General features: G+C 38.6%; 1 protein-coding gene across 4 annotated transcripts in view; it reads left to right on the top strand.

Annotated features, from left to right (window-relative positions):
- Positions 1–13,597, top strand: part of TTBK1 (tau tubulin kinase 1) — a 132,166-nt gene extending 118,569 nt beyond the window's left edge. The window contains exons 16-25 of one of the 4 annotated variants that reach the window (XM_039324490.1): positions 760–863; positions 2,534–2,688; positions 3,509–3,677; positions 7,142–7,265; positions 8,482–8,597; positions 8,694–8,908; positions 10,933–11,041; positions 11,607–11,813; positions 12,644–12,729; positions 12,841–13,597. In XM_039324490.1, coding sequence (XP_039180424.1) covers positions 760–863; positions 2,534–2,688; positions 3,509–3,677; positions 7,142–7,265; positions 8,482–8,597; positions 8,694–8,908; positions 10,933–11,041; positions 11,607–11,813; positions 12,644–12,713 — 1,269 coding nt within the window. In that variant the 3' untranslated portion in view covers positions 12,714–12,729; positions 12,841–13,597. Of the gene's footprint in view, positions 1–759; positions 864–2,533; positions 2,689–3,508; positions 3,678–7,141; positions 7,266–8,481; positions 8,598–8,693; positions 8,909–10,932; positions 11,814–12,643; positions 12,730–12,837 lie in introns of those variants that run through there. The other 3 variants (XM_039324489.1, XM_039324491.1, XM_039324492.1) reach the window with 3 other exon arrangements.
- Positions 13,598–14,073: the final 476 nt, after the last annotated feature.

Raw genomic sequence — 14,073 nt, 5'->3', positions numbered from 1 at the left:
TAGATTATTATATTATTATTAATTTGAATGAATGTTATGGTGTTTGGATAATAGTTAAAAAGGGGTCAGCACCTTGGTTTAACATGTGGAAGGAAAGTAGGCTTCCTGCCTATTCTACCAACCAAATTTGGATCTAAACTGTTGATTTAATCTGTAATAAAATGTGGTGATTTCAATAAAAGTGGCTTTGTATATTCTGTTAGTTGTGACTTTTTGATAATTCCTTGATTTAAAATTATTTTAGCACAGTGCTGCTATACAGGGATCTTCCCTGCACTCCCACTTGTGCAAATATAAGGAGGGATTCGCGTCTAGCAGTTGTCAAGGTGAATGCAGGGGTAGCCCAAGAACATGGTGCCTTCTTCTCATTCTATGTAGAAAAGCTACAGTGGTCGAATATTTAACTGAATGTTTCTTCACCACAGACTATGGAGCAGCATCTTCCACAACATCTGAAGGCAGCAGTTTACTTTAGGGATGCAGGAAAGTCTGGACTGTATTTTGCTGTCTCGTACAAACTCAATTTTTTACTGTTCCCTAACAACTTCCATTCACTTTGGTTAATGGTACGGCTAGCCCTGATGATATTGGGATTTTGTTAGGGCATGATAACATCAATCACCAGAATGGTACCTTAGGATCCAATCTATAGTTGGAATACATAAATTTAAAATAGTTTAATCTTCTGAATCTATCATGAACATGACACTTACTAGGCTACTGAAAAAGGAAATCATTAAATGAATGCCTATTTTCCAGTGGGATTTGGTCTGTGAGCATAAAAGCTTGAACCAAGCAACTGCTACCTACTTCTTCTTCGGGGTGATGTTCGGTGCTGTGATCTTTGGAGACCTCTCTGACAGGTAATTTGGTTTCATTCTTCCATTATTTTATCTAGATATTTTATCTAGATATTGCAACAGTTCATGTGCAGGCAATAAATATTGCATCAATGTGAGCATCCAACCCTCCAGATCCCCACACATAATTTCCAAGTGAAAATACAGATCTTTTGATCACCCATTTCAATTTTCAGCCAACTTTAAAACAGATTTGCAAAATTCCATACTTGCAACCCCATACTAGATAGATAAAAACCTGATTTACTTTAAAATGATTTACTCTAAATAGAATAAATTAACAATATTATTGTTAAAAACTATAAATAACATTACCAAACATAGGGTGTAAAACTCTAGACAACCACTAGATGGCAGTTCCAAAGGTACTTTCCAAGAGACAACTGGATTTTTTTAAAGAGTTTCCCTTCTCATCCAGCTTCTTCAGCTCTGCTTTCTTGCTTTTTCTTTGAAGACGTTTCACTTCTCATCCAAGAAACTTCTTCAGCACCTTTGCTTCTTCTTGAAGGAGAAGTGAAATATCTTCAAAGAAAAAACAAGAAAGTCCAGTTGCCTCTTGAAAAAGCACCTTTGGGTCAATCATAACCTGGATGACTGAGAATCTCCATGGACACTAGATGGCAGCAAAGTATTGGTATTTTGCTACATCTTTGCTGCCATCTTGGAGCTTTGCAGCCTAAGTGCTAATATATGGGCTCTTTGTCGGGCAAATGATCAGGTGGACATTTTTTCAATAGCCAAGAAATATTTTAATTTTAGTGATTCACATTTATTTTGTCCCTCTTTTTGTATCCTTTCTTGAGTGATTCTGTTCCACCATTTCTTCCATATTAGTGTAACTCTTGCCCATGGTGAGTTGTTCTGTGTGGGGTTGACTGTAGTGAGTTTCCTGCGGTGAGTTGACCGCGGTGAGTTGTCCTAGACTTGCAAAGCACAGGCATCAAGACCGACACAAAGGCATCTACATATTATCCTTTTGTAAGCAACAGTCCAAAACATACTCCCCCGCAGTAAAAAATGTTATAGTCTTGAATGATTTTTGTGTCCACAGAAAGCACATCTGGGTACATCCTGTCTCTTGACATGTGCTTGACATTTTATCCCATACTTTTATGGGGGTGGAAGTATGAAGACTCTAGCTTCCAATTTTACATTTGGGAAACAAGCTTCCATTTGTCTTTAACAATACCTATGAAGGACCAATTAGGTTGCATGAAAAGACTAGCATAGATGTAATGGCACAGTAAATACAAAATAAGTCAAGAAAAAATTAAATGGGCAATACCCTTCCACATGTATTTATTTTCATTTATTCAAATGTAAGGCATCTATTTCCATTTGTGTACATACTTTACAGGAACCTAGTAACTGCTCCAAAATAATTTCTGTGCTCTATGTTTTGTTCTTAGGCAGGTGAAAACAGATTTGTTTAAAGTACAAGGTATTGCTTTTTTTTGCCATGATAAAGATTATTATTACACGAAGATTTTTTTGTCAAATGCTGATTCTGCTACCTGAGCAACTCTTTACTTGCTTGAATAAAAAGTAAGCTATTAGCCAATTTTTCTGAAAGGGCAATTTCAAACTCTCACAACCTTTGGTAGGAATCTGGAGATAACTTGCAAGTTGCCTCCTTGATCACAGCAATAATGTTTCTTTCTGTGGTGTCTCAGGTTTGGTCGAAAGAGAATGCTTCTGGTGTCCTACTTGGGCACCCTCATCTTTGGGATAATGAGCTCTGCCTCAGTTTCCTACAGTATGTTTGCAGTGACACGGACTCTGACAGGAATGTCTATCTGTGGACTCTCCATCATTGTGATACCACTGGGTAAGCCAAAAAGTTGGCCAAGGTGGGCCTTTAAAAAGTAGCTGTGGATAAATAGGAATCCATTGTCCAAAGGAATTCATGGGTATGAAAAATACACCTGATATCTGCATGCTTCTTGTGGAAAAAAGAAAGGGTCAAGTGAATTTTATGTAGTTATGGATCAGAGGAGTCTGCAGCATATGGTCAAAAAAGCAAGATGGTGGCTAAGATTGCACATAAAAAATAAGTGGAGCTTTGATAGCTTTCTCTTACCATGCCCTGCAGATATATAGTATCCTTACAAACTGAAATCTATAAATGAAAAACAGTCTGATGCAGTCCTCAGTTTGCAAGACTGAAAAACACATTCTAAGCTGAGCAAATACACAAAGGCTCCAGATCCTTTAAGTGTGAGTCCCCATTTTGCAATTTTGATTTTTTCTCAGTGAAAGATGATGAGGTAACCTACAGTATGAGGGTTTCCTTAATATGGTAGTTGGAAATTTTTTAAAAAGTGCAGCACAGGGTGTTTCAAATGTACTTACTGGCCCTAAAAGATTGCAATTCTTGATTTAAAACAAAATCTGAAATCAAATTACAAGATAAACAGCAGTGAAAACAACCATCAAGACAGGAATACAAGAGATTAAAAACAAGCTGATCAAGAAAGGTGCAAATCTGAGAAGGCAAATTATATCTCAGATCTGGAGAATCAAAGGCTAAGATTAAGGGCTATAAAAATGCATCCTCTGTGCTGCAATATCCAGATCTGTCCTCCTCTTCCAATAAAAGGGAGACCTCTGCACAGATGGGCCTATTGAGCACTTTTTCTATCTTCTAGGCATGGAATGGGTGGATATAGAACATCGCACCATGTCAGGGGTTATAACCAGTCTCTTCTGGAGTTTTGGAAATATGTTTCTTGCTCTGATTGCCTATTTGGTGCGGGATTGGCACTGGCTGCTTCTCACCACCTCTCTTCCGTTTATAGTCGGCATCATCTCCATGTGGTGGGTAAGAATGTTATTTCTCAAAAAGCCCTTTGCAAAATCAAGTTAAACTAGTAAAGGAAAAAAAATGTTTTGCTATGACTTCAGGCCAGGTCCTAGACCAGGGCGACTAAGATTTGGGGTATTTGAATGGTGGTGAAAGGATTCATAGTGCTTTTATAGGTGGGACTTTGGAAACCCAAAGTTGCAGGCAGCTAATCAGAAGCAACTTTGTTTCTAAGAAAGGGGCAGCATCAGGGATGTGCTCAGGGCATGGACAAAAATTCAAGATGATGCAATTGAAGCTCTACCCATTTTTTATGTGTGGGTTGTTAAAAGACCAAGAAATGGGTGCTTCTTCTCTAGAAAAACCTTCCACAAAAAGTTGGAGCAAAGTACACTAAAGGGACTTCCCAACTTTGGCTCATGGCTTGCAATCTGGAAAAGTCCCAAAATTAAAATATTAAGAGAAGAATGTTAATTTGTGCCTAGCACATTTGCTATAAACTGAAATGAGTGATCTAGCAGCTTGTCTCAAGTGCTAATGACCCAGTGTTTGGCATTTCTAAATGATAACACACTAATGGTTCACCAAGAATACAAAAATCATCTGGTTGAACAAGAATTAGGCATTGCTTGGATTGTGTAGCACTGAACAGATTTATATTGAAGAAGTTAAGATGCAACATTGAGTAACAAATGTACCCGGCTATCACATTGTTTACTAAGCACTTACGATTTGTAATAATAGAAAATGAATCAAACATTTATATATATATAAAAAGAATTAGCTATTGCTCATGCAAGTAAGAAAAACATTTTCTTTTGTGAAGTCTTTTAGATGTCTATGATTGGAATTTACATATCCCTCCCTTTAATATATCCAAATACTCAGATATGTTTACATATTTAATGCTTTTGGATCAGTAACAAATTAAGATTAACATTATCCTACTTCAAAGTTCAGGTCAAAGGCCCTGAAATAAACAACATCTTCTTTTACTCTATTCTTTAACTGAGATGGTGCTCAGAAATAGACACTGATGCAGGATGGTGCTCAGAAATAGACACTCTAGCCCAGGAGTGTCAAACTGCTGCGCCCACCCTATTGCTGGCAATGGCAAAACCGTCCCGATACGTTGTGCGATTTCACGTGACATCGCGAGTTTGACATGTCTGCTCTAGCCTATAAGAACAGACAGGAATAAGCCTGAATCTGTATTCATTTATTAACTATAGAATATACTACACTTCTCATTTCTACATGACTTTCGGTGGTTTACAAAAAATAAGGAAACATGCATGCAAAAAACTCAGGAGCACACAATATCAAAGCTACCTACTAAGCAATCTGCAAACCAGTAAGTTCCAAATATTTTGAGGGACAACCAAGTTTTAAGCTACTTGTGAAAGGCTAACAATAATTGTAGCATTTTTATTTGGTATGCATTTGTACCTAAATGTGGCATAAGACTTTTTTTTTTCTTCCAACAGCTGTCCTATGAAGTTGGTTAGGCTGGGAGTAATTGACTGGTTCAATGGCACCCAATGAGCTTCCACGGCAAAGGGTGGACTAATGCCTGGCCCCCTCCTGGTTCAACACTCTAACACTACCCTGCAGAGGGTAGGAAGTTCTGAGTTTTGGAGATTATGGAAAACAAGATATTCCATGTATGGAGGCAGTTATAAATAAGGCATATTGTTAAGGCCCTATTCCTTGGTTGAATAGGTTCTTCCCTATTCATGTTAGTTGAGACCCTCCTGGTAGAAACTGCATAAGACAGGCCTGATTTTGTTAGATCCTAAAGGTACCCTTAATTGCCTTAAACTGCTAGGGGTTTCACTCTAATTAGATATAGAGACCTTTACTCCAAAAAAACAGCAACAACAATAGTAATTTGTAATACAGTGGCCTTGAAAGCTAAAGTTTCAACAAGAATGGCAGAATGCAAGAGTAGTGGACATATTCCACAAACGGTTTTTTTCATTTTCTACTGCATTGCTATTAATGTAGCGGAGGGTAAGTTTGAGCAGTAAAAAATCATCGCCATTAATCACCCGTCCTTGATCTCTTCTACTTGAAAATAGTAGCCCTTCTGAGACAGATCTGAGTGTTCTGGTAGGATTAAGGATGAGGCAGCTGTGAAGAGTCAATGTAATCTTGAGCTGCCTCAATAGAGGTAGAATGTTAACATCACAGGAAGGGATTGTTCCCCTCTGTGCTACGCTGCTCAGACTCCACCTGGAATATTGTATCTGGCTTTGGTTACCATAACACAAGAAGAATGGCGAGGAACTGGAAAAGGTGGAGAGAAAGACTTACAAAAGTGGTAACAGGCTTGTAAACTAAATCCAAAGAAGAACAGTTAAAAGAATTGGATATGTTTAGGAAGGAGATATAATAATTGTTTTCCAATATTTGAAAAGCTGCCACAGGGAAGAAGGCATGGATTTATTCTCGCTAGTGACTGAGGGTAGAACGAGAACCAGTCAGTAGAAGATTTACAGACAGAAATCCAAACATGAAATCAGAAATTTCCTGATTATAGAAGCGATTAAGTAGAAGAACAGCCTGCCTATTGGATCTATGGATGCTCCATTACTGAAGGTTTTCAAGCAAATGTTGAGCAATCTGACATGATCTGAGTTGGGCAGGGGATTAAACTAGAAGATCTTCAATGTCCCTGCCAACCTATGACTCCATGAATATCTCTATCTATCGAGCTTAGGATGCTTAGCCTGAAGAAACCTGTGTACATCCGCAAATAGCATGTGCTCACAAACATGACTTTAGAAGCAAGATTCTTTAGGACAACAATCCTCAACCTTTCCAGCTTAGCAGCCCAGCCAGTGCAGGTGTGTGTGCTTGAGTGGCAGGCACACATATGCATACAACGCTTCATTTGTATGAGTGACAGGCGTGGGCTCCCTCCACTCACGCAAATGGAACTTTTCTTACGAGTGGAGGGTGCTTGCGCTCACATGTGAAAATCCATTCATGCAAGTAGAGGGTGGCTTGAGCAGAGGGTGCTTGTGCTTGTTCACAAAGCTCCAGTCACACGAGCTTGTCCATCGCTCATGCAAGTGGAGCTTCACGTATGCATGCACCCTTGCCCATCTCTCCCGTGGCCTGGTTTCAAACAGGCCATGGCCTGGGGGTTGAGGACCCTGACTTTAATAAACATATGAAAAGGGTTGTTTTAGATGAGCAAGCAAACATGCTGCATGCACATTTTCAGATTTATGGGAAGCTTTGATAAAATTGCTATGATTACAACAAAGCAATGTATGTAACTGAATACTTTGGTCAGCCCATCGTATTCATAGCCATACATCTTGAGGAGTTTTAGCTGGAGCAGTTTTTTTTCTCGAACTTGGCAACTTTAAGATGTGTGGATTTCAACTCCCAGAATTCCTCAGCCAGCACGTTGAGCTACAGGTTACAGGCAGAGAATATGATCTTTTTTCACCCTTCCCTTTATTAGGTGGCTCTCAGAATCTGCCAGGTGGCTGTTAATTAAAGGGAAGCTGAAAGAAGCTCACAGAAATTTAAAAAGATGTGCCAGAATGAACAGAAGGAAGGAATTTGCTGACAAAATAAATCCCGAGGTATGTCAAGGTATCAGTACCTAAAAACTCAAGAGATGAAACCGATTTTTTCTGTTCTCTATGCCCTCCTCATTCCCCCAACTGCTGTGAAGATAGGATGGACAAATGAGTCACAGGCTCTCCATTCCTTATTTTTGCAAATTTATTCAGTTTAGATTCTCTTTTTCATTCTCCATTCCATTTGGATTTGGCTATTAGTAATTTTACCTTATTTTTAACAAGGTTGCATTTAAAATTATGTGTACTTTTGTATATGTTTCTCTGAGCAAAAGCTTTTTTTTTCACGTGCGCAGTTTTCCCAAACAATTTGTTTCTATGTTTATGAAAGTTTTTATCTAATGTATGTTGTTTTGGGAATGGTAAACTGCACTGCACTATTTAGAGAGATGTTAATTTTGAATAATAACCCAGATCTAATGCAAACTAAACAAATCTTTCTCCCATCCTTACGTGAAAATGGCACCAACAAGAGGCAGACTGTGTTCAGGCAGACCTTGGATACACAAGGCAGAATGAGCTGGTGACATTTTATCTTATATTCAAGACCTTTAGTTCCCTATATTGTCAGCTTTTAACAAGGAAAAAGGGGGCTCATATCATTATGTCCTTTCTCAATACATTTAAATAACCTACACTGTACAGGACCCCTTTCCCAATTGGTTAGCTTTCATTTTGCCTTGAGGTGACCTGAGACCAGTTTCCTGGCAATGCCCGAAGGAGACAGAATCTCATTCTATCTCTGGGCCTGGCTTCATACCTCATGCTAAGTCATAATATGTCTTTGATTTTGACTTGGCATTCTTGGGTGATCCCAAACATCCCAGACCCAATTCACACAAATTACCCATGTTAACAAACTGAAAAACATGAGACCAATGGCAGGAGTGTACTTTCTCTTTATGGCAGTCAATCTTCTATTGATGTGGGTCCTTCATTTGAAGAGTTCAAATCTGGTTTAAAGACAAAACAGTAGAAGGGAGACTGCATGTATTAAAGAGGGCAATCAGTAGTCCATCCACGGACAGCAGATTGTGCAAGCACACATGATCTTCTCCATTTGGATGATGTATTATATTCCCATGTATATTTGAAACTACTTGGTTCAAATAAGTAGATTTAGCAAATGCTGTTTTAGTGTGTTTTTCATAATACATTTCTCTCCTTATTTCTTGCAATGCATAAGTGGCTGCTCTAAAACCCAACTTCCCTTCTTCAGAGCTTACTCAAGACTGCAGCAGTGATAAGCCAGAAATCAGATGGGAACTATTCCTATATCAGTCTTTTCCGAACACCAATACTGAGAAGAATTTCCTTTTGTTTGGGGGTTGTATGGTGAGACACACTTCCTGAGTTCTCTTGGACATTTTTGTCCTGTTGGGACCTAATTCTGGGTATCTTTATGCATCTCTTCATCTCTTCACCCTTTAGGTTTGGAGCAGCTTTTTCCTATTATATCATGAGCATGAACATCAGTGGTTTTGGCCTGGGAATGTATATGACCCAGTTTGTCTTTGGGTTTATTGAAGTTCCTGCCAAGCTCCTTGTTTTTGTTATGGTAAATCGAGTTGGACGAAGGAAAAGCCAAGCCTGGGCCCTCATCCTAAGTGGGTTATTTATGGGAATCAATCTTATTGTCCCAACATGTAAGTAGTTTTAGTTAGATAGTTTCATCTCCGTCTCTCTCTCTCTCTCTCTTCCTCTCCCTCTCTCTCTCTCTATCCCTCCCTCCCTCCCTCCTTCCTTCTTTCCCTCCCTCCCTCTCTCCTTCGCCCTCCCTCCCTTCCTCCTGTTTCTCAAACTTAGCATGCATGTCAATTCTCAGAATTCCCCTGTTGAGAAATACTATCTCACATATCTGGGGACTGGTCACTCCAGCAGGGGTGATTAAATAAATGTTACCGAAATTAATTCCCCCAATTTTTTATTTAAGAGAACAAATTTCCCCAACGAGATGACCTCCAATTTGGGACACAATTCTGAGAGGTACTCATATCGCAAAGATACCAGGAGCAGTTAAGACGAGTAAGAAACTGTGTAAAACCGAGGGGCATTTAGATCAGGTTGCAATTGCCTATCAATTTCAAATGTATTGGTTTTAAGGGTGGGCAAACTATTACCTTCTAGATATTTTTAGCTGGATACAGTAAACTAGCTGCATTATTCCGAACTGCCACTGATAGTGGAACATGCTGAGAGTGGTAATTCCAAAATCTGAAGGCTGTAAAGTTGCTTGGCCTAGTATATCCCAACAAGAAGAGACTTTACTGAGTCCTGGACAAGAAATATGGAAGAAGTCAGGCTTTAAACTGCCCGGGGTAATCAAAATTCAGGAACACCTGACAGCATCTTTTTCAACTAACATATTTTATTAAAAGACTTAATGTAGGGTTTAAATTGAGGAGAGTTGGGTTAAGGGAAGAGTAGTCACGGGTTTAATTTAGCTATTTATTTCTGATTTTTATTTCAGCTCTATAAACTGCTCATGCTCTATTAATGTAAATATAGCTGGTTAGACAAAACCCCTCAAATTTAGATAAATATTTATTCAAACTGGATGTAAGAAGCAATCTTAATTATTTGTATTTGCATATTTATCTCAGGCAATTCTTAATCAAATACAATTAGTACTGATTTTGAAAAAGTGATTTATTTCACATTTACTGACAGGAAACATCCACATCACTTTAAACTCAGTATCTTTTGTAGCTCATTGGGTCAGATCAGGTTTGAGTGAGATGTTTGCTGAGATGTTAAATGAAAACAAAATGCTTTTTAAAAGATTTCTGATGCTATATCTTTAGTGGCAAAATTTATATCTTGCCACACATTATCCATGTGAGAATAATGACTTTCAGGGTAGGTTTATAGGAGGTATTAAAACCTCTCTTAGTTGTTCTCAGCTCAGTGCAGAGCTGAGTTGTGTCAGGATTATTTGAGTGAAATCTTTCACTTCATCTTAGCTTTCTGGTCTTGCAGTCTACACAACAAAGGCAACCCTCCCAGCCTCAGGCTCTAAATGTGTGAAAGGGCTGTTGAAGTGCTAAGCAGTGGTTCTCAACCTGTGGGGTCGAACGACCATTTCACGGGGGTTGCCAAACAACGCAGTCCGCCATTTTTTTCCCCCTTTTCCTTAGCTGTGCGACTCCCTTTTATTCTATTGGCTTTTGAAAGCCAATAGAATAGACTCTCTTGAATAGAGTCTAATTCTATTGGCTTTCAAAAGCCAATAGGAATTGTCCAGGCTGTCTCTACCCTGCTGAGCCCACCAAAAGTCCCATTCTGCAAACGGTTGCTGCACCAGTTGAGTAGTCCTCGACTTACGACCGGTTGAGTAGTCCTTGACTTACGACCGGTTGGGGGTTGCGGCATTAAAAAGGTTGAGAACCACTGTGCTAAAGCAAGCAAATGGTTGGTTTATATCTACAACCCTTCGCATAGGATGAACATGGTAGCACAGTGTTTCTTAAGCTTGGCAACTAAGCCAGCAGTTTTAGGAGGTGAAGTCCATACAGTATGTTTTAAAGTTGCCAAGTTTGTTGTAGAGTGCCGGGTCCCATTTCTGCTTTATCAGGCAATAAGTGCTAGGGTCGGTTAAAGATTGGTAGTAATGACTCAGTATGAACTGATGCTTCCCACAATTTCAGCTGTACCCTATTTCTCATCCCAGCTCAGGGGATTTTGCGCTCAGTGGTTGCCATCATAGGCAAAGGATTTTCTGAAGCTGCCTTAACTATAGTCTTCTTGTATTCTTCAGAACTCTATCCCACCATTCTCAGGTAAGAGAATAATTGAGACGAATAATTGATTGCATGATGGATCAAGAAGATTTTGGTCTGATTGAAAAGAGTTGCTGCTATTTCCTGCAATCCTAGATCCTGGTGTGTGCATCCCCTTTCTCCATACGTTTTAAAATTTTGCTTTTCCGCATTTAAGATCATGAAAGGCCATTTGGGGCCTGTAACTGCAGGGCTAAATAAAAAGATCACCTAATCAATTAAAATTCTCCCTGGCCAATGTGCCCCTGGCCCTCCACCGCTCACCCTTCGGCCCAGCTGATTTACCCAGGCACCCTTTGTCCCGGGTGTTTCCCTCCTTGGGACAAGAAGCTGTCAGCCAATCAGATGGCAGGTGGCAACAAAGGGCAACCGAGGGGGGCTGTGATTGGTGACAGGAAAAGAGCAAGATCTGAGGAGGGCAGGGTGGTGGTGGCAGCAGGCAAAGGTTGCTTGCGTGCAGCTGTTTCTGATGCCTGGGGGGAGGCGTCAGGGCATCGGTGCTGGCTTGTGTCCTTTGAATTCAACGTTCAACCTCTTTTTGATTTCTTCCTGCCTTTACTTCTAGACAGAGTGGACAAGGATACTGCTCCTTCATGGCCCGCCTAGGGGCATCTGTGGTTCCACTTGTCTTCTTGTTGGATAGCATATGGAAGCCTCTGCCCCAAGTGGCATCTTTTGCCATGGCAGTGCTGTGTGGTTCATCAGCCTTCTTTCTCCCGGAGACCCGAGGCATCTGCCTGCCAGAAACGATAGAGGACATTGAAAAACGAAGGTGCAAATGGGATTCCCCAAGAATTAGGAGACTGCATAGCTTGCTAAAAGTTTCACATTTTTAAAGCAGAGCTTAATTTTTTTCCTATCAGTTTATGGAGTTATACATTTATGATTAAAAAAAAGGTTATGATTTTTTTTTAAAAAAGAGCTTATTTGAAAAGTCATAAGCATATTTGTATAAAATGTGTTTTATGCACAGAAAGATGTACAATTCTTCTAGACAATTTTCCCAATTTTGAGATCTGTTAGCATTTGCTTTTGATATTCTGTCTTCCCCAGCTTGGGTCAAATTCTTTGATTAAGAATTGCACATAAAACTAGATGTGCCCAAACCAGTAAATAATTGCACAATTAAACAGCATTTGAGTTCATATATTGATTTAAAAAGTTAAAGTCTATTAAACTTAAACATAATGGTTAGTGTTGGAGATGATAGGAATCATATATTTTAGTGAAGGTCTAAATGTGGATTACTTTCCATTTGTCCATCCAACAGCATCTAATTCTAATATTAACAATATTAATAAATATTACTATTAGAATGAAAATCCTGAGCATTAATTACTGGCAACAAATTCCAAAGTTTTGTCTAGTTTACTGGACTAAACTATACAATATGAGTAGTTTCTGATAAAGTATAAGAATGTGTTGGGTGTCTGTATAGATGTGCATAATGCACTGTCTGGTATCAGAAGATCTGAAAAACAACAACTGATTTCTTTTGGGATATTCCTTATGGGATAAACTTTTTGGGACTCTGTTATTTTCCTTCAGTCAAATTTATTTTCAAACAGCATCATTTTTCTCCCTTCCCTTCTTTAATTATAGCTCGGAAGGGAAGAAACATCTGCATGGAGATACACTTGAAGTTGCCCCTCTCCAATTGTCACACAATTGACCCGCTGAATGGTTAGGTAAGTGAAGCTGTAGAAAGAGGTAAAGTAGCAACATTTGCTTGAAGGTACTAATTTTTACACTACATTGAAGTGAATAATGGAGCTTTCTTTTGTATGATTCCTTAGCAGGCAAGCAAAAGCTTGGTGGATTTGAATCTCCAGATCAGATGCTTTGCTGTCATAAATCTCTTCCAACTGGCATTCTCCAGGAGTAGTGGAAACTTAGCAATATCCAATCCATACTTCACCAAGAAGACCAGAGCCTTTGGGAATGTGGGTCATAAAAATAAATAATAAATATATAAATAAATAAAAAATAAAAACAACTGTCCAATAAACTTATGTAGGGTGTTCCCTTATTATTTATCCATACAATACAAGTAGTCAATCAGACAGCTAAAGCTTGCAAAAACCCAGCATCCTCCACTATGTTGCACAAAATGCCTTTAAAAACCAGAATCTATTTCCTAGGAAAAGCTGTTTGTTCTTTTTAATTAATTCCAAAATTTTATTGTAAAAGATTCAATATTCCAGTTTTATCTGGATCCTGAGTCCATTTATATCTTTTTAAGATCAAAAACTTATTCAGCATTTTCTTGTTTATTTCAGATTCTTTATATTCTTAAGCTTGTTATTAAAATGTTATTTCATTCAGGATTAAAGGCAGATTCACCCAGCATTTTCCAACTTGTCATTCCAAAGGTCTCTAATAGCATAAAAGTAGTTAATGAGCAATTTCCAAAAGTGGTTAAAAATAAGATTTCTTAACTTAGTGTCCTTTAGTGTTGCCAGCTAGATGGCTGATCCTGTTATCTGCCAGCACTCAAACCCACAGAAAACTACTATCCTGTGGTTTCCCCTTCAGGAGCAGCCATTTAGAGAACATATGGTGGATCTCTCTCTCTCTCTCTCTCTCTCTCTCTCTCTCTCTCTCTCCTCTTTTATAAATATTTTATTAAATTTTTATAGTCTTTAGTGCTTAATAAACAACATGAGGTCTGGGTTCACATATTTAACATTAATAATAATGCAACTTCCATTTCTATTCTATACTCCATTTTTCCAGCCATTTATAGAAATTATCCCATGTTTGGAAATATTCTGTATCTTCTTTCCCTTTCATTTTCAATGGAAGCCTATCTATTTCCGCACAATCCAAAATTTTCCTAATTGTGTGTTCTTCTGAGGATGTTTCTTTATTTTTCCAATATTGTGCAAATGCAATTCTCGCTGCTATTAATACATGTAATATTAAATATATACATTTTTTGTCATAGTTCTCTGTAATTATACCTAAAAGAAATAATTCTGGCTTGAAATCTACATGTTTTCTTAACATTTCTGTAACAACATGTGTATTTT

The sequence above is a fragment of the Crotalus tigris genome, unplaced genomic scaffold (assembly GCF_016545835.1).
Source record: "Crotalus tigris isolate CLP2741 ecotype Arizona unplaced genomic scaffold, ASM1654583v1 scf7180000024302.2721777, whole genome shotgun sequence".
In the NCBI taxonomy this organism is placed as follows: domain Eukaryota; kingdom Metazoa; phylum Chordata; class Lepidosauria; order Squamata; family Viperidae; genus Crotalus; species Crotalus tigris.
Note: the sequence above shows the minus strand (reverse complement) of the source record. Positions and strands in the feature narration are given on the sequence as shown.